Source organism: Phaenicophaeus curvirostris, chromosome 3, assembly GCF_032191515.1.
Source record: "Phaenicophaeus curvirostris isolate KB17595 chromosome 3, BPBGC_Pcur_1.0, whole genome shotgun sequence".
In the NCBI taxonomy this organism is placed as follows: Eukaryota; Metazoa; Chordata; class Aves; order Cuculiformes; family Cuculidae; genus Phaenicophaeus; species Phaenicophaeus curvirostris.
The window spans coordinates 47,771,905-47,795,037 of NC_091394.1; the positions used below are offsets into that span (position 1 = coordinate 47,771,905).

Below are 23,133 nucleotides of genomic sequence, written 5' to 3' on the forward strand. Positions count from 1 at the left end.
CCAGGGTGTTAACTGAAAATACAAATGGACATCTGAAACAGAAGGATATCAGAGTCTAAGGCCCTAGGGAAAGCAGAAGATGGCTGTGATGTCTCAGTATGGGCATAGGAAAGAACAAGACTGGATTAAGTGATTTACTTTTCTCTCCACTACCCTGGAGGGTATGGAAGAGAGTACACAGTGTACTAATGCCTTGGCTCTCACTGAACCTTGACTAAAAACCTGAAAAGAAATCCTGTGTGAGCGTGTGCCTGTGTGGGCGCATGTGTGTGTGTGCATGTGTGCATATGTGCGTGCACTTCAGTGCAGGTAAGGGCCTTGTTATGTTGGTGGCCAGACTAAAGCAGTTTTTTAAAAACTAGCACGGGCTAGACCACAAGATTTTCATCATCGTGTCAGACTAAAGCTAAAGTCTTCCTAAGCATTAATACCAGTCAAACAGCTTTTCTCTGCCAGGAATCAGCAGCAGATACTTAGGAAAAAAAAAAGTATAAAGGCATGTGTATAAAGGAAAATAATAAAGGGTGTGTATAAAGCACTATTTCTCCCAGAAGGCCTTCCCAATTTAGCAGTGTGTTGTTCAGGGACTTCCTAAGCCAGATATGACATCTGTGCAATAGCTCTTCCTGGACCTATCTCCTGTGAATTTGATCAAATTCTCTTTGAACCTATTTTTACCTTTGGTTTTCCCAGAATCCTGTGGCAATTTAATTACACATTATGTGAAGAAGTGCTTCCTTTCACTAGATTTAAATCTTTAGACCTCTAAGCCTTGCAACTTGCTGCCTTTCTCACCACAGTTCTTGCATTTAGAGAAATGATGAAACATCATCTAGCTGGGATCTCATAGGTCTCTCATATCCCTCCTCTGGTTTTGAAACCAATAAATGTCTCCCATGGAAGCCATGCCATATCTCCAATCATCCTTGTCCTGTCTTTTGAACTTTTTCTGCTGAATCAGTCCATATCAAAGTGTTTTGCTCTGCTGGTCAAAGGATAAATACAACCAGGCTGAAGAGTTCTGCTCACTCCATATTTTCCAGTTTGCTGGTGCATAGTGTGCAAAACTACAGTGGCATGACCGTGACTTTTGCATTGTTTAGGTTTCAAAAGAACTGCAAGCAGCAGGCATTATATTAAAATGTTTGTATTCTAGGCCATTATAAAAAAATATACACACAATCTTTTATTAGAAGTTTCCAGGTATTAGTGTGGCTGAGGAGTTAACTTGAGCTTTCTTCTGCTGAGGAACTGGCCTTTTTTTTCACTGGAGAATCCTCCTTAACTTCTGTTTTGCTTTGCTTTACTCCTTTCAAAGCCACAGATCAACAGCCATTAATTTCCTTTATGAGCAGGACCTGATACAGTCCTCTCTGAAGTCTGCTGCACTTCTCCTAAAGTGTCTGGATGCATCAGGTCTATAGGACATTAAATTCTTCCTCGGCATCCTTCCACCTGCTCCCTCCCCAGCTGCAGACTAAATATACCTGACAAAGTTTTGCTGTCAGTTGAACTTGTCTAACAGGCTATTGTTCTTCAGTGGATGGAGGAATATAAATGAAAGGAAGTGAAATGATGCCCAGCATCCATCTCCGCTCTCTTCTCAGCATTTTCATTGCTGCTTGAGCTCAAACCAAAAATAGAACGAGTAAGGGCAAACCAGCCAAAATATCACAGGGAAATAGGTCCTAACACTGATTTCAAGAGTAAATGGGAGATTGTGAACAAATCAGAAGCGAAGTATCAGCTGCATGAGGGCACAGGCATCCTGGATTAGCAAGAACAAGGAGTGGGAATCTGTGTCTGTTCTGTTCAAAACTATGCTAATTCTGAAGCCTAAATATTACTAATTTAAGTAACATCTGCATTAATTGTGGTTCTGCCTTCTTTATCTTCTTTCATCATGAGTCAAGACAGATCTCTGCTTCACTTATTTTCTTGTATTCCTCAGTGGATCAGTTTCTAGAGTTACTCCGACACTCAGTAATTATTTGCCTGTGGATTTTCCACTCATTCCCTCCACAGTTTACTGCTTGTCATATCTGCTTTCAGTACCACCCCCTACAACAGCATTAGGCACCTCTTACTCTTTACACTGCCCTCTGTTCTTTCTCTATCAGTCTCTTTACCTCGGATGCCTTGGACTGCAGAATTTGGAGTGCTGCTTATGTAAAAAAAAACCAAAACACTCGGACCCAAAGCCCCAGCCCTCCTCTCTCTCCTGCATTTACCTCTAACTCTCTGGGTTTGCTCACTGCTCTCAGAGGCACCTGCATAGGGAAACTATGCAAGGCAAAAGGAAGATACCTATGGGTTGCAGCCATCATGATGAGAGTAAGATAAACAGCAACTGAGTATGCTAGATTTGCCAAAAAAACCCAAGATTATTTAGAAACTGAGAGCTGGATGTGAGAAACAATCTATCTTAACAGTGGGAATGGGTGCTAAAACTGTGAGAGATGGCAGTGAGATTTGCAGTAGTAAAGTAGCAGGTATATAACTATGAAGGGTAATTATGAAGAAACAATACAAAATACTTATCTGGGTTAAAAATACTTATCTTCCTTATAAATTGAATGTTTAACTTTACATAGATAGTGGACTCATTGGTATTAATATCTTATCAATCTCACATCTATCATTTTTAAATGCAGCTTGTGTGTTTGGGTGTGCAAATTCAAGGTGGTGTGAGTTTTAAAAGTTGAAATATAAGTGTCACTTTTTAAAGTTGTACCCTTTAAACTTTTATTTAATTAGTCACTTAAAATTCTGAGCTACTGACACTATGAGCTGTGTCTTGTGCCAGCCTCTGGCTTTGTTAAACCACTCAACAATTAGGGGTGCTTGCCTCAGTAAACGGAGAGGTGTGTGTTTGTTGGCTTGCAATGAGAAAAGAAGTTTATGCTAATCATTTCAAGAAAAAACACCCTGAGAGCTGTGACTGCCTGTCTTAGGAGAAGTGGCAGAATCTTAGTAAGTCCTTTCTTATTGAGTTACCTAGAAAAAGCTTTTTAAACATTTTATGTTTCTGATTTCCAAAGCTTTCGCAGGTTTACACGATCTAATAGTGTAACAACAGCCGTGCAAGCAGACCTGGATTTCCATGAGAATTTTGAAATAATCGACCCCCAAGAGGACAATACGTGTTCTGGACAAATGTCAAGACAATTTTCCCGAGATGCAAGCACCTCTACCGTTAGCATACAAGGGTCAGGAAACCATTACCATGCATGTGCAGTGGATGATGACTTTGATACAGATTTTGATCCATCCATTTTACCTCCTCCTGACCCCTGGATTGACTCAATCACTGAAGATCCTCTGGAAGCTGTTCAAAGGTCAGTGTGCCCACGAGATGGCCACTGGTTTCTGAAGCTACTTCAGGCAGAGAGAGATCGTATGGAGGGCTGGTGCCAACAGATGGAGAGAGAAGAACGGGAAAACAACTTACCTGAGGACAGTAAGTAACTGTGTACAATAATATTGCAACCACAAAAAAGTATTTAATATAGGTCAAATTTGCTCCAGTGAATTCTGTATTGTGCCCTGTCTTACGTAGCTAATGAAGCTATCATCGTGGTTCTCAAATGACTTTATGTGTGTGTATATAAAATCCTTATTGAAGTTGATGGGGAATGCAAATGCTCGGCACTTCTGAAACTCCAGAGGTATTAGCTTTTGGGATTGCATAGTTCAATGGATAATTAGGAGGTCGTGGTTCGGGATCTTGTAGCATTAATGTTTCTTAACTCTTCCATTTGAAATCACTTCTAATAACGTTAGAATATAATTGGACAGATTCTAGTTCCTTTTCATTAAATTCATATTTTAGCTGCCTTTGTAGATTGTGAGCGGCACCAGAGCCTTCAGATACTTCTCCCAGCTGAAAGGAATTTCAGTTGTGCTTCCAAGTTGTTGTCCCTCTCTTCCCCTCTCAAGTCTCCCTTCATCTCCCTTGCAGTTCTTATTCCTCTTCAATCTTCCTGGCAAGATAAACTCTTCGTATTCCATGATAAAACACATACATATGCAAACTACATCTCAGTTGTCACTGCTGCCAGAAGTATTACCCCATCTGTAAGTTAATGGGAATGTATAGTAAGCCTTCATTAGCCTCCCTCAGGAGGGTTGGGTAGCTCACATCTTATTCATTCACTCTAATTAGGGAAGAACAGCCAAACATATGCCTCCCTGTCCACAATTTTTTCTCCCTGTAAAAATGGAAGTGTTTTTCCAATTACTTCCATTACAAGGAGTGATTCTATTGATAGCTGTCAACTTCTAGACACAGGTAAACCTGTGAGTTTAGGAGCATGCTTCATCCGAGTAAAGCTTTTTCAAATTCTGGCATGGACCATCTAGAAAACCCTAAGGAGCAGCCGCATATGGAGAGTTCAGTATTGCATAATTTAGGCACATCCAAGTGCAGTTTCCTTGATACAGCAAACAACACTTTTCTGACCCCCAAATTAGCTCCTACCAAAGCCAGGACTACTACTTCAGCTACAGAATTGCTTCTTCCAAATTTCTAGCTCTTTCTTTCAAGAAGGGAAGCGCTAGCATTCTTTCGAGATGTGAAGGTTTTGATTTATGCAAGGAAAGGAATTAACACTTCCAAAAAAATACCTTTTTTTTTAAGAAAGATAGAAAGCTTAGAAATGCATAAGCTGTTTCTACTGAAACTTTCCATTCAACCCAATGAAAGAAATAACCATAGAGGAGTTTGATCTAGATAGTTAGACACTATTGTAAGCGACTGGAAATAGACTTCCAATGGAAAGTATGAGATAAACTTAACATTAAGGTATGATAAGGTTTTCCATTTCTACAAAATTTCTGTAACATAATAGGATACCAATTTCTTCTGAGAGAAAAATACAGAAGTATTGGCATTCAAAGCAGATCCAGATTCTTCAAGTTTTAGTGTATTTGAACCTCATTTTTAATTTTCATCATTGGTACATTCAAAAATCTCTTTGAACATGTATCAGAATACAGAGGTTTTCTCTTGTTAGTATGCAAGAAATAAACCCCACGAAGCAAGATATTTGAGATTGAAAAAGAAGTGTGAGCATATAACAAACAGGGAAATACACAATATTTCTATGTCCAAGCCACAGAACACACTTGCTTTCTCTTTGCCACAGTTACTTAGATTGAATATAAGGAAGAAATTTTCTACAGTGAGGAAGATGAGATGCTAGAACAAGTTGCCCAGACAACGGATTGCCCAGAGAAGTTGTGGATGCCCCATCCATGGAAATGCTTTAGGCCAGGTTGGATGGTGCTTTGAGAAATCTAGTATATTAGAAGGTGTACCTGCTTATGGCAGGGAGTTAGACTAGATGATCTTTAAGGGTCCCTTCCAATCCAAGCCATTCTTAGATTCTATGATTCTACAAACTGATAATAATGAAAAAAAAATCTAGAAATATTTTATTTGTGCTTCAAAGTAGTTATTCATCTTGGGAAAAGAAAATTAAGTGTATTTTACAACACTGATACATGTAAAGCTTATATATCCATGTACAGAATTCTTCCTCAGTGTCTTGGTGTCTTTGATGTATGATCGCTTTAAAGGTCCCTTCTTTGAGCAATCAGTGGAAGAAATCAGTTAAGGGGAAGATAAAGGAGTGGTTAGTCTGGCTATTTCCAGTGCCTCCTTACAGGGCACTTGGCATGTGTCCTGTGGATTATTCCTCCTCTTTGTTTTTCTGACTGGCACTTCTCATGATCGCCTGAAATGGGAGGAGGAAAGGGGTTCGCCCATGTTTTGGGCTAAATGGTAAGGTACTGATTTCAGTGGGATGCTGTCAGCCACTCCGGCACGTGGCAGCTGCCTCCTACAGAGGCTACACAGGGCTTTCCACTGCCGCTCAACACGCCTTACTCTACCTGGTGCCAAAGAAGAGCATATGGTCAGGGCTACTCAGCCCACTCAGCAGAAGCAAAAACAAAAGCCTGGCTGTTAGAAGAAACCCTGCCCCAAAATGCGTCTTTTTTATAAACTTATAAACTTCAAAGAGAGGGAGAAAAGGAGCATAAGAGGTGTGTTTGCTTTGGTTTTCCTAATGAAATATAACCAGAGCAGGGAACACATCCTTTGTTTTCGACCTGACATCCCCAGCATGTGTTTGGCCAGATAACAAAATAACGAGAACTTGTGATGAGCGAGGTTTTCTCAATGCCATGGCAGCTGACAGAGGGCTCGTCCCCCCGGCACTCTGCGTAAAACGATCCGTGCTTCCTCCAGACAATGTAGCCCTTGTGTGAAACAGCTGTCTCAGGGAGACGGCTCGCTGCTGTTTGACAGTAGCTTGTATGTTACAAAGATACGTTGGGTATTATCTAGCTGGGAATGAATCTACCAGATGGGATTGAATGTGTCTAGCTGGGAAATGGAGTCTTCTGTTGTGTATAAAAACAGGCTGTGGTTCAGTGGCTGCACGATGAAATGCCAATATAGAAAGAAATGTGGTTCCCCTTCCGCCATGAATTATTTATTGCATAGTATATTTTGGTTTTATCGGAAATCATTTTCTGATATAGCCACAGTGTGTGTAACAGGCAGATGAATACCACTCACTCTTTAAGCTAAAATATTTGATATGCTTTCCATGTATTTCGTTGTTACAGGGACGTCAGCTACAAACTCTAGGGCTCTCATAAAAGAAAAAAGATGTTAGATATATGCGGCTAAATACATTGCAAGAATTGTTTGATGCTTTGCATCAGGCCCCAAGTGAAATCGATTGTTTACCTTTCTGTTTTGTTTTGTTTTTTCCTCAACCCTCTGCTCTCTCCTCCTAACTCTCGCCTGCAAAAATTCACATAGTTGTAGAATTAGCAGCAACAGGCTTGGCTCCTCCTGCAGCACTGTTATCAAGCAGATTTTGGCCTCTTTTTTTCACAGCAGCGTTGAGCACAGGAACATAAAGCTATCACCTTGGCGGGCTTTTACTGGATTTTTTGCTGGATATTTTGCTCATGTTTTTATTTCACATGGGGCATTAACCTTTCCAGGAGAAGAGACGGCTTCATTTTACGGCTTCATTTTGCCCCCTTCAGAAATGTTTCTCTTTCACGTGGGGTTGTAATGCGAAGATAACCATCAGAAGCCAACAGTGGGCCTGATTCACCACAAGTCAGGTGTAATGTGGGTTTAGTGGTGAGACAAGTCAGGCCAGTCAAGTGAAAACTAAAGCAAGTAAAAACTAAAGGCTTTGACAGGATATGCTATTGTAACTGCCTTGCCCTGTGTATTATGCTCCTCTGGGCTAGTCCGGGAACAAAGATTGACCTCCCATCTGCAGTAACCTGTTAGGACCCGAGTCTCTGCAAATTCATCTGCTTCTGGCAAATTATGCAATGTTTGCACACTTTCTGCTCTTTTGATTATTTCAAAGGAAAACTTGACGAATGAAGCCTAGGCACAAGAGAAGAAAGTTAAGGAAAAGATCTGCTTTTTGTAACAGTTGTGCACAGCAAAAGAAAATGAGACCCTTGAGTTTACACTCAGCCACAAGCAAGGAAAACCATTTTCCAGCCTTCTGCAGGGCTTCCCTAACCAGTCCCTCCTGGTCCCTGCCACTCAGAAGAGCAAGGCAGCCTGGGCCCCGTCTCACAGTGGGCTGATGGAGCCTGGGGAAGGGACAGTCAGCAGCCTGATGGGTGGCCAAGTCCTGCTGGAATCCCCCTGGCTGTGTGTCACAGGCCATCTGCCCGACTTGACCTGTTCTTGTTCTGGTTTTCTTTTCTCATCAGAAGGACCTTCTCCTTCTGTGAGGGTTTCTCCAAGAAAAGCCAGTTCCAGGCTGGAAGCCCTGCCAGTATCCAAAGGCTAGCAAGGAAAGAAGAGGAATCCACAAGCAACAGAACAATATACATAGGGGAAAAAACATCAAGTGTACTAATAAAAGCCAAGTAAGTCAGAGAACACATGGGAACTGCTTTAGTCCCAGTGAACAGCATTGGCTCATGCAGACAGCCCTATTAATTTCAATTAGATCACTCCTATAAGTAAATATGACTCAAAGCCCCCTCCACAGCTTGTTCCATTTGGCTGTTTCTCCTCAATAGCCGAGCTTAAGACCTGAGCAGTAGCTTTAACTTTGAATTTCCTGGCTTTTGTCATGCTTGGCGTTATTTAAATGTAGGTCTGTCAACATGAATAGGCTAAAACGTTGGTCCATCCTGGCTTGGAAATGGATTGTGACAGCTCTATGGCAGGATTGCTTCATATGCACAGCGCCCAGCCAACATCTGCAACACAAATGTCAGGCTCTGTCCCTGTAATTTCTGCTATTGTTCCTGCCATTTGCTCCTGGGGCAATGAACAAGCCGCTGGTTTTCTATTCCCTAGCTTGCACCCTGCCTACCAACCAGGTGTTTTCACATTAAGGGCATTTGATAGTCACAGTCCTAAAGTACCTTCTTTGCCACTTGTTGGACCCTGAGGCCTGTCAAAGTGCAAATGCAAATGGATAGGTTCGTGTTTTAAGGCTGAATAACGCTGATGCTCCTCCAAAAATCCTGTGGCTTCTATGTGATGGCTTTTCACATCACTTCAGGTGTTTGTTGTTTATATTTTCTTACATTTTACATATCTATCCTAGCATAACAGTATGTGACCCCTAGTCAAGAACAATTATTGTGAGGAAGCACTCCACAATAGCTGATTTATACCCAAATAGCTATACGGAAGCAGTTCTCCCCAAACAGACATAACTGTTTCTTAAAAGTCATCACTGGAGAGAACTGGATTTACAAGGAAGAGAGGTCAAAGAAAGGAGGAGTGGGGGAAAAAAAGAAAAAGAAAAAGAAAGAAAAAGAAAGAAAAAGAAAAAGAAAATGTTCAAACTATAAAACCAAAACACTGCAGCAGACACGCTTCTACCCCTGGGGAAGGGGGTGACAGCAAAGCATATGCTGGATGTTAATAATGTTGCTTAATGCATTACTGGAAGGCATTCGGATCCAACAGTGCTGAGTGTGCTGTATAAACTCTGTATGGAATCAAAAGCAGACATGAATAATGCTACATAGGTGTTTAAGTGCATTATGGTTGCATTTTGATGAGTTGTTATTTTTTGGTTTTGCTTGGTTTTATAAATTTTTTTTCCTATTAGCTGAACATATCCATTTGAATTTTTGTTTTCCTCCTGTAGCCCATCTCCTTTGCTGTTAAAGATTTCTCTCTTTTTTATGTTATATTGTTATCTTTGCAATTCCAGTTATTTTCTTGGTTTCAGCTTCAAACCTGACTGGATTTTTTCTTTAGAAAGTATCAATATGATTTTACTTTTTGTTTTGTTACTACGCCTTGGCCTTTCTCTCTGAGACAGGAGGTTTTGACTGAGTAAGCAAAACGAGCGCTGCCTTGGAACACTTAAAGCAACGTAGGTTTGGACACAAAACTATTGATAAGGCTTTTCGCCTTCTGGAGAGATTCCTTTCAGTTTTTGGCATGCTCTGTCTTCCCCACACCCCCACACCGCCCCCCTCCCAACTTCCTTTACGAGTTGGTTGGTGAGTTGCACATTAACGGACCGCTTGCTTTGGAGGAGAGGAATCAGTGACACTTGACTAGATACAGCCGTGGATACAGCAGAAGTGGCAACAATAGAGAACAGCATCAGCATGCATCCCACAGTCAGCTGGGATGATGGCTTTTAGGCAAATAGCCAGTCGCTAGGCAGCCAAGGACAAGGACTTCCTTTTCCCTCTGCTGAGCTCTCTGAATAATAAGCTACTCTTCCCTTAAAGAAGGGGGCACATTCCCATCCATCACCAGTCAAGGTGTGTTTACATTTCTTCATGTTTGGGATGAGCTTTCCAACTCGGGTGTTGCAGGTTTCCAGGAAGAGTCTGTCTTGTCTTCTTTTGTCCCGAGAAGCTGAGAGACCGTTTTTTTCTCCCCTTCTCAAGTCTTGGGAAGCGTCAGTGGCCGAGCTCCAGATGAGGCAGCTGTTCCCAAATATACTCAGTGGGGAGAGTTTTCATAACAATGGGAACCACATGAAAGCTCCCGGAGTAGCTCCTCCTACTATTGAAGAGTCCTTTCAGTTGAGTGGTTTGCATATTGGGTTGCATAAATGACTAGACACACCAAGGGGTCCATTTTCAGCACTGTGCGCATAGAATTAGACACGCAAGCCTTGCTAACAATAATGAGAGTTGTGTGCAAAACTCCCTGCGCAATATGCTGAAAATATTCTACTTAGTGAATCTTCCAGCTCACAGCTATTTCCTGGCAGTGCTAAGTTCAGTTCTGGAAACAAAATGATAGTCTGAGCTCTGTGTGTGTTCACAAAGCTCTCTCCTATAGTTTCTGAAAAAAAATGTGAAAGAACTCTGTCTTCACCCTCCTTTTTTTTTCCTCTCCTTTTTATGTCTAAAATATAAATGAACTCCGCGTCTCACTTTTCCTTCAGCAGTCTTATGGAGCAAGCTTTAAGGCTGCTAAAGGAAAAGCCACTTGCCTTGGAGGATCAGAACACAGATTTCATACTACTGGGTGTCTGGTTTCAGCTCATCATGAGTGTTAGCGCCAGCTTGCTTAGCATGTGGCTATGCAAGTGAATCACGTGGCGGGGGTCTTTCTCTCACCAAACACTGCATGGTGTTCTGGCCATAAACTGCCGACATGCACTGCAGCCGGTCACAGGACTGTGTCATCAGAAGGGTTTATAGCAAACTTGCATTTGTTTGTTTTTCATTGTGATAAGTCAAAATTATTCACAATATTTTCCCAGTGGAGCTCTGCTAACATTATGTTAGGTTTCATACAAGAAGTGACCATGCCCAAGGGGTGATACAGAGGATGCCAGTTTAGGACTACAATCTCTTCTAGGCTCTGCCAACAGTTCACTCACCTTGAGCAGGCCACTTCATCTCTTTGTTTTCTGTGTTCCTCACTCACCTGCCTCATGTATCAAGACTGCAAATTTGGCATAGAGAGGTTGCTGTGTTTATATGAGGACTAGGACAATGCAAATATCTATAAGCAGAAATGAGAATAAAAATTGTGACACAGTGGCTGTCATTCTTGTTTTTCACTAATGAAGTGGTAGATTTATTTTATTAAATGAAATCAAATTTTAAATCAATATTTAATCAAAGAATTGGGGGATAATAAGTTGCTTCAGCTGAGATGAAAAATTAATTATAGCATGAGATACATCTATGATGCCAATCTGTTTATTTAAAGATAGTGCAGAACTTAGAGTTGTGAGAATTTTTATCCTGAGTGTTGAAGTTTCAAACAAACTGGTAGCTGCTTTCTTGCTCACAGCACCCATTTTCTTTCAATCAGCAGTCCCCAAAATCACACTCCCTTTTCTGGATTCACTGTCCTACTGCTAGCTGAGGCCATGTCTGTCTTTCTGCTCTGTTTCTGCATGCTTGCTTCTTTTTTTTACACGTCCCCATACACACACACTCCCCCTCAACCAGAACTCAGCAAAGCCCCAAGGAACTGCAGTTCTCTGAATGCACCAATGTATGCCTTAGGGTAGCACATTCCCAACTACCCCTTGCAGCAGTAAAACCCAACAGTTTCAGTGAGTTTGAATGCAACCAAAACCGTATGAGAGCCTATTTTATTCAGAGGCATTTACTGCAGTCTGTCTTCTGGTTCACTCACTGCAGTTCTTTACAGTACTCAGCCAGTCCAAAGAGACCTTGACTACCTAGCTGTCTGTACAAAGGAGGCCCCAGACAGTGAATGGAGCTGGGCTACTCTTTAATGTCCCACTCCAGGTTGCCAGCAAGGAGGAGAGACCAGGGTGTGATTGCTCCCTGAAGTTTGCCTGAGCATCTGGGTTCCAGGACAGAAGCCACTTCAGATTGTGCTTATGGAAAATACTCAAAGGGTCCCAATGAGATTCATCAGTGTGCACTAAAATCACCATTCCCTTTCTTGGGCTCAGATTGAGCAACACTCAGCTAAACCTGAAAACAAGGTGCTGAGTTGCTAAGCAAGGTGGCGGAAATGCTGGTAGACACAGTGTTTTCCAAACAGTGTAGATGGCATCACAGTGTTTGAGAGCCGTGTGTTCTTGCACTAGGATCTGGGATTGTATTCAAAGCCTGAGCCTGGGTCACAGTGATGACAAAAGGTACAATTTCTTGTGAGCTTTCTGTAGAGGTTGCAAAAGCTTTTGATTACCTACATTTATACTGCCATGGAATTGGTTTTTGCTGGTTACAACTGGGGGAATGAGAATATGCTGCAGCAACAGATTAGTGTGTTTGCCTAGTGTAGATCTGGCCTCAGATTTATCATTTTCTCTCAAATCTGTGACTGAAAGATAACGTGCTTTTTGAAAGCCAGAGCTGACCGCTGCACAGCTTTCTCTCTTCTTATAGGCTTTTAGTTGCCCACAGCAAAGAAAGCATTGTGACTTATGTTTCTTTTTCTCTCAGTTCTAGGGAAAATTCGAACTGCAGTGGGCAGTGCCCAGCTTCTCATGGCCCAGAAATTTTACCAGTTCAGAGAACTTTGTGAAGAAAACCTGGTATGTAACTTTTCTGCTAGACTCTGTTATGTGCTTTTTACTAATCCTGTGAATAAGCATACCTAAACTAGACACATTTTCTGATAAACAAGGTAGTTCTTCCTGTAAAGGCCTTGATATGAATTTGGGAGTAACCCTATAAAACTTGGCGGAGTCACCATGAGTGTCACAATAGCTTGAGAGCCTTAAAATAAAAACAGACATAAAGCTTTGGGTGAAATATCACTGCTACTGACATAAAAGGAGCAAGGATCTGTCCTTTGTTTTGACCTCTGAGTTCAGTTTGCATGATCATAGAGATGTGAGGGTGCCTCCTGACGGTCTTTTAAGGATGGACCAGAAATCTCATGAGTGGAACTTTCCCACATAATCCAAATGCTGCCTGACATTCAGCAAGACAGAAATACCAGGAAAAGCTGGTGCTTCATGTTCCATAATCCCAGCAGCAAAAGAGGTAGTGTCATTTTCCAGACTGCTAAAAGGGCAAAGAGTCAAAGCTCCAGTATGGAACCATTACTATTATTGTATGTAATTGATATATTCTATCACTATTGTTATTTGCTTTTTTTTTTTTTATGCTGGTCACAGTAGTAAAATCAGAATTATATTCTTCTGCCTTGCAGAGCAGATACAACACATTTAATTCCCAATTTTGGCATAAATTCCTAGAAGCCCCAAAAGCACAGAACACTATGCTCTATCAGCATAGAACAGGGAAAGAAAGGCAAACCATGTCTTTTTCACTGGAGTAGGGTGGCCATCTTCCACTTCAGTTAATGAACCTCTGAAAATGAAGCCCCAAAATAAAATCTGCCACAGTGGACAAATGCAACAGGAATCCGCCCTCCCTAAGCCTGTCAATGCTTAATGTAAAAATTGAAAAGGCATTCTGCTTGCATGTCTTTATAAAAGCCTGCAACTGGGCAATGTGCTAGTGACAAATGCTGAAAAACTAGGAATCCAAGTATAATCGCTGGTCTACTTAGGAATCTGAAAATATATACTTTATTGTTTTCAATAATTGCTCCTTTGATGTATAACCAGCCTATCAAAATAATTTGTCTGTGTTGCTGTGAAAGGCACAAATACTTAAAAATTTCTTAAAGTAAGTAACTGATTTTTTTAGGTTTATTGCTTCTGACGAGGGAGAAAACTTAAATACAGAGTAAAACTTGATCCATTTTAAACAACATGGAGGAGTCTAATAATAATTTATTTATTCTTTATTAATAACAATATATCAACATAGTCTTCTGAGGCCACAGCATCCATGAAACCTTGCTGACTCAGGTTGGCATAGGGACTGCTCAGCATTTATGTAAAAACATTCTTGAAGTGAGTGTATGCAACACCTCATTTTATTTGAAGAGTTTCAATTGGGAACCTGCTTACAGATACATATCCTAGAAAAAGCTTTCCCTCATACAAACATTGCCAGGGCACAGGTACCATTTCATAAATGTCCACTGCATGCAGAAAATGTTCACAGCTGGGTTGCACTGAAGGAACACAAGACAACACAGGACCTCTTGGGTTTCTAGCCTCTGTCCCATCCCATGCTAGAGATGCTAACATCCCAGGTGTGCTCTTCTGAGCAATACTCTCAGGTTGATGAACTGAACTGAGTTTGCACATGCAAAGCAACACTCCCCACCTGTGTCCCACTCTCACTCTTCCCCAAAATCTGCCTGTAAAAATGTAATTAGTGTGCTTCGTGTTCTCTTCTGAGATTTTTACTCTGCAGAGATTATTCTTGTAGAAAAAAAAATATTAAGAAATTGGCCTGAGGTCAGTAAGAGGCAATTTTACTTGAAATGGTGTATTTTTGTAGACCTCAGGTTCTCAGAGTGTGGAAAAGGGTTCACATACCAGTATATCACTATTTGTACATGCAGCAAATGTACATTTGCACAAGCATCAGTCTTTCTACAAATGTGAACACGGCCAAGAGTCCTTCCTTATGAAGGTGAAGAGGAGGCTGGCAATTAATTTCAGTGTGGTTAGGATATCACCGGTTGTGCTCAGGAACATCCCTAGGCAGATCCTGCCACAAGAGACCTGCCACATGGGCTTTCTCCATAGCCCATGGAGGATAGCCACTGCCTTCAATGAGCAGGGGCTTGCAGAGGCACAGTGGCTTGCAAAACTCCCTGCCCAAAAGTAGCACTCCACTTGGTTTCTCTCTGTCTTGATCACTTGAATCTGCTGAAACTGCTTTGCTAGCAAGATTTGTAACCATTTGCACAAATAATTTACATTAAGAGATACTAAAGCCAACATGTGATATGATTTTGTATGTTTTTTTCTTCTGTTGCACAGAATCCTAATGCACATCCACGGCCGACCTCCCAGGATTTAGCAGGGTTTTGGGATATGCTGCAGTTGTCCATAGAAAATATTAGTATGAAATTTGATGAACTTCATCAGTTAAAGGCCAATAATTGGAAACAGATGGATCCTCATGACAAGAAGGTAGAACATTGTAGATTTTGTATGCTTCATTTAAAACCCTGCACAAATACTGGACAGATTAAATAGGCCTCTGTGTTACAGCGTTGACGTTAAAAATGTGAAATGAAGCTCATATCAAATTAATTTCATTGTAACAACAATGTTTACATAATAATCATCTGGGATATTATCTGTAATATGTTTCAGGCATATTTTTAAACCAAATCTGTCTTTGTGAATCGGGTAATGGGAATGTGGTACTTTGTTAAGCTTTACATTTAATCATATTAGATGATCAATCGTTGGAAGGAACTGCCTTATATATTGATTCTTAAAATTAAATAAATCTCATTTACGGTTCACGTTATTGCATATAGCAAGAGTTCTAGGTTGTGTTACTGAAAAAATTAGGGAAGCACTGTAACCGTCACTGACTTTTGTAACTAGATTACAAACAGAGCAATATCAAAAATATGCCTTCCAAAATGTCACATGAAAGAACTTCTACTTTTTTTTTTGTCCGTTTGCTTGGTTTGCTGTTTATTTTTGTTTCTTTTAAAGAAAGGTGGTGTTGCTTACCTAAGGTGGCATAAAAATCATCTGGAGCTTTGGTATTTTTTTAAATGTAGTCTTCTTCTGTCACCATGAAAAACTACCCCATCTTCAAGTGTGAGCCATGTTTTCACTTTCCATTCTCATTTAGCACCATTGCCATATTTTTCTCCACATCAAGACAAACAGCACCTGAGTGAGCCAAACTACACAAATGTTTCAGAAAATCCTTAAAAGTCAGACCCATTCCTAGAGGAATCAATGGTCTAATGTGATGCTCTTATAGGTATGTAATTTGATGGCTGAATTTCCACTGTGGGTGTTCTGATAGCAATGAAGAGAGCCAACAGGTAGGGTGACCAGAAGGAGGGGAACATGATTTACAGGTACAGCGGCTCAAACAGGAGTCTGGGCTGCCTCAACTTGCAATCAGCTGTCTGCCAATGACCAAAGCGATGTTTTCTTTTGGACAAATAACCGTAATAATATCAAATCCCATTAATCTTGCAGCAGGAAGCACTTTCCCTCCTCCTCTGAGCAAGACTAAATACTTATTCCTCATTTACGAGTGCCATGTTCACAAATTCTGTGCATAACTAGCGTGTTTTGTAGGGGAATGAATGGGAGTGTGTTTTCCTAGCCCAAGGTACCAAAGGCAATCATTTTCTTACCTTCTTTTTTTTTTCAGTATCTGTCAGAAAAGGAAGTTAAAACCGTCAGACATGCATGCATGCACAGAAACACTGGTATATGGTCTTTCATTAGCTTTTACAGTAAAGCGGGTAGGCCAAGTGTTTGCAATTACAGCAGTAAGAAACAAGAGTTTTCCTTAAAAAAAAAAGTGCCATTTCTTTGCTTCTGAAAAGCATTTCAAAGAATTTTCAAGAAAAAGACTATAACAGGTTAAAGGAAGTTAAGTAGTACTGAAGAAAGGGATCTACAGTAGGAAGGTAAAGATTTTAAAGAATTACACTGGGTGTGTCCCTGTTTCAATCACTATTTGTCTATGATTTTAAATGAAACAGATAATCTCCTTTCTTAAAAAGGAAAAGAACAAAAAGAAGAAAAAACCTTCTGTGGAACAAATATTTGCAGTTGCCTTTAGTCTTTGCCATTGGGTCCTTTTTAAGCAGCATAGATTAATCCTTAGATGGAGAGAAAAAGCAAAGTATGAATAAGTGTAACTAAGCACCTTTATATTTCAAGCTATGGAAGCTGTTGTGAGCAGCATGAGAGAAAACGAAAGGGCAGAATGGGACCTTTGTAGTGCGATAAAATCCCTTCGCTCAGAGACCGTGTTCACAGTTGGAAGGGGATGTAACTTAAAAGACAATCTAATTAACTTGACAAAGTCTTTGTGACCGCCTGATATTCAGACCTGAATACACTATTCTTTTTCAGGAGGGATCCTTCTCAGAGGGTTTTTTTTTGTTGGGTTTGTGTGTGTGTGGGTGTGTGTACATGTACCAGGATGTACATAAAAGTCCTCCTTGTTGATTGCATATCTGAAGCTAGCTGCCACTGTGATGATTAATGCATTTTCTCTTAATGACTTTTAAGTTTTCACTACCATTTTTTCTATTTCTAGCTGATTGTAGCTTGTCATGCCTATTTAGCAGGAAGCTAGAGGTTATGAGACTGCACAGCAAGACCCAAACTGTGGGATTTTTGAGCAGTCATGAAGTCACTATAAAATATATACATAAACATATGGTGGGTTTTAAAAAATATTTATTCTGACGCACCAGCTGCAGGCAGCTAGTTCCCATCTGCATTTGGGAACACCAAAGCCACGGTATCTCCATGTTTTAAGAGCACCTAGCATTTTGCACATGTAGAAGAAGGTGGCCCAGGAGCTGGGGTTCTCCAGAGTGACTCTGCTCAGGGCAGTATTTGGTCCCCAGCCACACACGACTGCAGTGGTGGTGGGAGATGGCATTTGAGATGCTCTCCTTTCTAGTCCCTGGCACCAGGAGGAGACGTCTGGATCCCCCCTGCCCTGGGGAGCCGCACTAAGCGGTCAGCATCCTCGGCCCTGGTAGCACAAGGCATTTAACGAACCGTCCCTGAGGAGAAGTAGCACTGCGGCTGGCCTGTCCTTCCCCTTTGCCCTTGCCTTATGTGTATGAACCCCTGAGCACAAAAGCCAGTTCACTGAAGACAGAAAGGCAGATAAGAGCTAACAAACCTTAGGTAAAATGTGTGTTCTAACTACTGACGTATCCTAGTTTTTCCCACCTTTCCCTGAGAAGCTGTATAATGCCATTAACCTTCTGCTTTGATCAGGAGAGAAGGGTCCCTCCTCCAGTGCCAAAGAAGCCATCGAAAGGTCAGGTGCCACTCATACGAGAACGCTCTCTGGAAAGCTCACAGCGTCAAGAGGCCCGGAAACGGCTGATGGCTGCCAAGCGCGCTGCATCGGTCCGCCAGAACTCAGCTACTGAGAGCGCCGAAAGCATTGAGATATACATCCCCGAAGCCCAGACCAGGCTATGAAGGGATCCAACCTGGAGGACTCTCTCTGGCAAGACAAGCCTCATGTATAATCTGCCCCTCTAGGCTCCTGCTCAAGGTCATCACAAAGTATTTGTACCTCCTCCTCTCTCTATCTCTCTCTTTCTTGCTCTCTCTTGCTCTCGTCCCTCCTCCTCCTCCCCACTCTCTGTACACAGCCACACAATGCTCCCAGTGAACTCCACTGCTGTGGCATAGTTGTCAGTCCTCAGAGAGATGTCCTCTAATCACCCTTGCTTTTTGAAGGTTCGCCCATGTCATCACGATGCTTTGTCACATGTACTGATGCTACCACTTTGCCTCATGTAAACGAGTACGATCCTTTTTTCTGTTTGAAACAAATAAACGCGGCACTCAGACTACCACACACCTGCGCACCTGTACAGTAGATGCTCCGTTTAACTTACTCATGATCTTTAGTTGACCTAAAGCTAGTCTGTTACCCAGTGTACAGCAATATCAAACTGTAAGGGACTTTGGAAATTTCAGTCATGCAGGGTGATCCTTTCGGACTCTGCCATCTTCTTCACAAAAGATGAAAGGAGCTATGACTCGGATTCCCTTCTTTTTATTACTGTTTTTTTTAAAGCAGATGGTGCACTTTATTCTAAACCTCCGAATCACACCTTCTTACCTGAATTTAAGGAGTCACACAAAGGGAGGGGGCTGGGATGGGAGCAGGGAAGGGGAGAGAAAAAAAAAAAACAGATGGGGGGGGTGGGGTGAAACAGTGGAAGCATATCCCACAGGTGAGATGGTGAGGGATAGAAAAGGTCCTCTGGAAAGATAACCTGCACACTCACAGCTGCACAAACTGCCTCATTTTTATTTCATCAATCACTACTTAAACATTTCAGTCAGCAGAAGATTGTAAATTCGATCTTCCAGGGAAATAATCTATTTTGAAAGGCAATAAAAGAGTGAAAAGGAAAGAGATAAAAAGAAATGATAGTTGAAGAGATAATATAAAAGAAGGATTTTCTTGTCCAAGTATTAAGAATTTTTAAAATTGTACTGTATTGTCAATTCCTATTGTATTGTATTGTATGGATTATATTGGTTAAAAAAAAAAAAAAAAGAAAAAAAGCTTGTTTTGTTGATGTCTTAATCTCAGTGGGACCATCTGATCTCACACGCTCAGACGTCCACGCAGCCACACATGGACACCTGTAGGCGAATTTCTGTACATGGAGCCTCTGATGCTTTTCCAGGCCAGCCTTGCTTTGCTCTATCCACAGCCGGTTGTATGCTACAGTTCAGACTGATCATCACCAAACAGTCCATATTTAGGAGTCAGTTTCTAATTCAGCCTCCTCTTGATAGTATAAAATACCCATTTGAACAAGAACAATAAAGTATTTTTCACAAGTTATGGGATCAATATGAACTTAATTTCTTTCACGACAAGCCTTCCTACCCTGGCTTCTGCCATTGTTTTGCAATCATGAAAAATATGCACCCCAAGTAGCTCATTAATACTGGGGGGAAATGGCAGACAATAGGGCTGGAGAGGAGCTTGAGAGGTCAGCCTTTGGGTGTCTGTCCCCCCCAGCCACTGAGGCAGAGGCTGAGGCAGAAGCTTGTCTTCCACCTCCTCTGACAGGGAGCAATGCTGACCATGCCACTACCAAAACCTCTTGTGCCAACATTAAGAAAGCTATGTCAGGCATGTTGCTGAAAGCAAGTTGTGTGCGTGTGTGCGTGTGTGTGTGTGCACGTGCGTGCCTAGCTGGCATGTGCTGCTGAAAGCAAATTAGTGTGAGCTGGTTTGGATGATGGGGCTGGTCCGGGGCAGAGGAGTGTGGTGTGGCCCCCGGTGTGTGCACAGCCCCTGATGACACTTTCCAGACCCCTGCACTGGTCCCTCCATGCTCTTCACCCTGGCTACCGGGGCACGGGTATGTGGGAGAGGACGGCAGCCCTCCCCGTGGAGGAGCACCGCACAGGGTGCACCCATTGCCACACGCTAGCGCTGACTGTCTGTGCCTGTAGCTGCTAAACTTGTATGGACAGTCCAACCCGTGAAAAATCCCACTGCACGGGTGGCACAATTCTGCAGCTTGCACTTAGAAAGCATATAAAAATTGTCATCAAAAAGCTAAGCTAAAACTATTCATCAAGATCATGCCAGACAGCTTCTTTTCCTACAATATCATAGCCAGGTGCTAATTTAATTTTATTCAAGAACATAGGAGAGGTAATAGGTTCTGGCACCAAGTGTTTTCATGAGAGCATACTAAAACCACTAGAGAATTTGCTACCTCTCAAAGCCATTGATATCTGAGCTATGTCTTTATAAACAGGGCACAAATATTTACTGCTGTGGTTTACAAGATAAGGGCTAATAATTTCATAAATAAAAGACTTTTAACTAGAGTAATCAGAAATCCAGTGTAACCCTAGAGTGCTTTGTGTTACAGGAGCTTTGAAAGGTTTGACCCTCTAAGCATTTGAATACCAGTGTATTTGCTAGTTTTGAAACACCTTGTTTAACTTTTAGCAGCAATGAAACATCACCGTGTTTGCAGTATGTAATAGTGCCAACTGCCACTTTTGAGCATATATAGTCATAAGAAGTATAAATTATTTGGAACTCATTTGTACTGAAATACTCAAAGCAGTATCCAGGTGAGAGTCCACATTCACAACTGTGTCACAGAATTATTTAGTTTTGTGAACGTTTTATGAAAGATGAGTTAAGACTTGGGTTGACAAGTGGCTACAGAAATTTATGTCCAGCAAGCTTTCCCCCTAGAAAAGCAGAAAAGTGAAGACTATCCAGTCTTGTACATTACAAATTGTTGTATTTGTATATCATAGAATATTTTTCATATCTATTTTAACTTAATCTATTCTTAGCTGAATGCCTGTTAGTTCGTTTGAGGCTGGTGAGGGTATTATAATGTTTGCTTAGCTTTTTAGCAAAATTTGAAAAGTACAGCCAAGACCAGGAAATATAAAATAGAATATTTCTGCCCCTAGAATGCCACTAGTTAACCACTTGACTCATTTACTGACACTAATTCTAGTATATTTGCTCTATCATCTGGTTCAGTATCATTTGTAACTATTTATTTTTAGTAAAACCTGCCCAGGGTATATTAAAAATGCCTATATTCTGTTTCACTTTGGTACTAAAGTCTTGGTTTCTTTTTTTTTTCTTGGGAGAAATTTTAGAAAAAGTTGGTTTTGTCTCCTGCTTCAAAAATTTAAAAGAAAAAAGTATTTATTATATTTTTTGCAGATGTTTCCATAAAGTTCTCATAATCTTTTTGTAAAGAAAGATGAAGAAATGGATTAAAGATTTTTAATATTTGAAAAGGTAAATAGAAATAATTTATTTGTAATATATTTCATTTTATTTATTGGTGTTCCCTTAATGTTTTGATGTGCACTATCACTTTAATTTAAACTGTATCTTTGTGAATTTATTGGTTTTTTTAGTTTTGGGGATCTTTTTAAGGAAAATGTTCAAATCCGTATTTTAAGTAACTGGAATGTAAATCACTGGCCTACCTGCTTTCCCAAATGTGGTTTTAAAGGTGTTTTTGATTTGAAACAAAACACAAATTTGAAAGCCTTTAGACAGAGGAGAGCGTTTTTATGGCTTAACGATTTGGGTTTCCATAGGATTATCTATCTAGTATGTGTGTGGACAGGAAAATGTAAATAGATGAATGTTTCCCATAATGTAAAAAGAGCAAATTAATAAAATAATTAATGCACTGCTTGTAAGAGCTGTGGGTTTTCAATGCAAATTTGTTCTCCCATAACTGCCAAGGCATTTCATCTGATGTGGTCAAGGATAAAAGCTTGAAAAGCAGAATGTTTCTTTTAAGCACTCATTGCTTAAGCCCCAACCTGCAGTGTTGCATACGAAGAGTCCCGCAGAGCGCCCTGGAAGTGCTCATATGCACTGAGTTACTCACAGGCACAAACGTTGCCATGAATCAGGCCATGAGGCTTAGCAAAATCTTCAAAGACGCTTCTGCACAGAGCCTGGCCAAACCCCGCTGAAGATGTCAGGAGTTATGCTGGTTACTTCAAAAGAAGCAGTGAAAAAAAAATAGCCAGTTTCTTTCTGCCCACCCTGCACTAGCTCCCTTCATCTTGCTCTCCAGTGGTGGTTGAAACACTGAGGGAGGGGTGGTGAAAGAGATACCTGGTAAAGATAGCCAGGACTTTCCCTTTACTGAAGTCTTGCTTCCAGACTGGGTTTTTTTCCCAGTATATGAAATAAAGAGAGTCACCAAATCCCACAGAAATATGTCCCAGATTATCTTGGTCACAGCAATACCAGCATTTAAACAGATTTTGATTCTGTCTATAGATCTTAATAGCAATATTAATAGTTTTCCAGTGATGCACCATGTACCATTTGCCCACAGTTAGACCCTCAGCACAGGAAGATCAGAAAGATTTCTGCCAGGGCTCCATAGGCAGGGAAACTTCTGCTTAAAGGTTTGCAATCCCTAAATGAAAGGATTTCTTTTCAGCTGCTTGTTTGTCACCTGGGGATACCAGGGATGGGAAAAAAATAGTTTCTTGTATAAAAAAAACTTTCTGAAGTGGTTGGTATCTTTTTGTAAGGATAATAGATCAGAAGGTGTAAAATAGCAGATACCTTTCAGTCTGTTCTCCAGCAGAAGAATGAAGTCCAAACTATGGTTCAAAGTCCCGCCTTTCACACATGCTTAAGGTAAAATTCATCCCTATTTAAACTGAATGTTCCCTTCCAGATCAAATCATGAGCTTTCTCCACAAGCATAGTTTTTTGCCTGTTTGCCAAAGTCTGTTCTCTCCTGCTAGACATTTATTTTTGCAGCATGCAATAGGCAAATAATACTTTTTAACCATCAGTCTGGAGCACACTCGCCTATCAAATCTATTGAGAGTCGGTGTTGACTTTGAACTGACATTTTTGATGGCAGTTAATAATAAAAATATTGGCTGCTCCACTGCTATTGGCATTTGTCATTGGAGTCTTATGTTTATACATGATTTGGAGTACAGTCAATAAATGAAGTTCCTCTTTCCCAGTGTTCATCACACCACAGGGTTTGGTCAGTCCAACCAGCCTATAATATGCAGATGGACT

General features: G+C 41.0%; 1 protein-coding gene across 4 annotated transcripts in view; it reads left to right on the top strand.

The window, feature by feature from the left end:
• DLGAP1 (DLG associated protein 1) overlaps positions 1-22,040 on the top strand; it is a 314,534-nt gene extending 292,494 nt beyond the window's left edge. For 3 of the 4 annotated variants that reach the window (XM_069853925.1, XM_069853926.1, XM_069853927.1), the window contains 4 exons: positions 3,042-3,460; positions 12,427-12,518; positions 14,838-14,990; positions 17,808-22,038. In XM_069853925.1, coding sequence (XP_069710026.1) covers positions 3,042-3,460; positions 12,427-12,518; positions 14,838-14,990; positions 17,808-18,017 — 874 coding nt within the window. In that variant the 3' untranslated portion in view covers positions 18,018-22,038. Of the gene's footprint in view, positions 1-3,041; positions 3,461-12,426; positions 12,519-14,837; positions 14,991-17,807 lie in introns of all 4 variants that reach the window. The other variant, XM_069853928.1, reaches the window with a different exon arrangement.
• Positions 22,041-23,133: the final 1,093 nt, after the last annotated feature.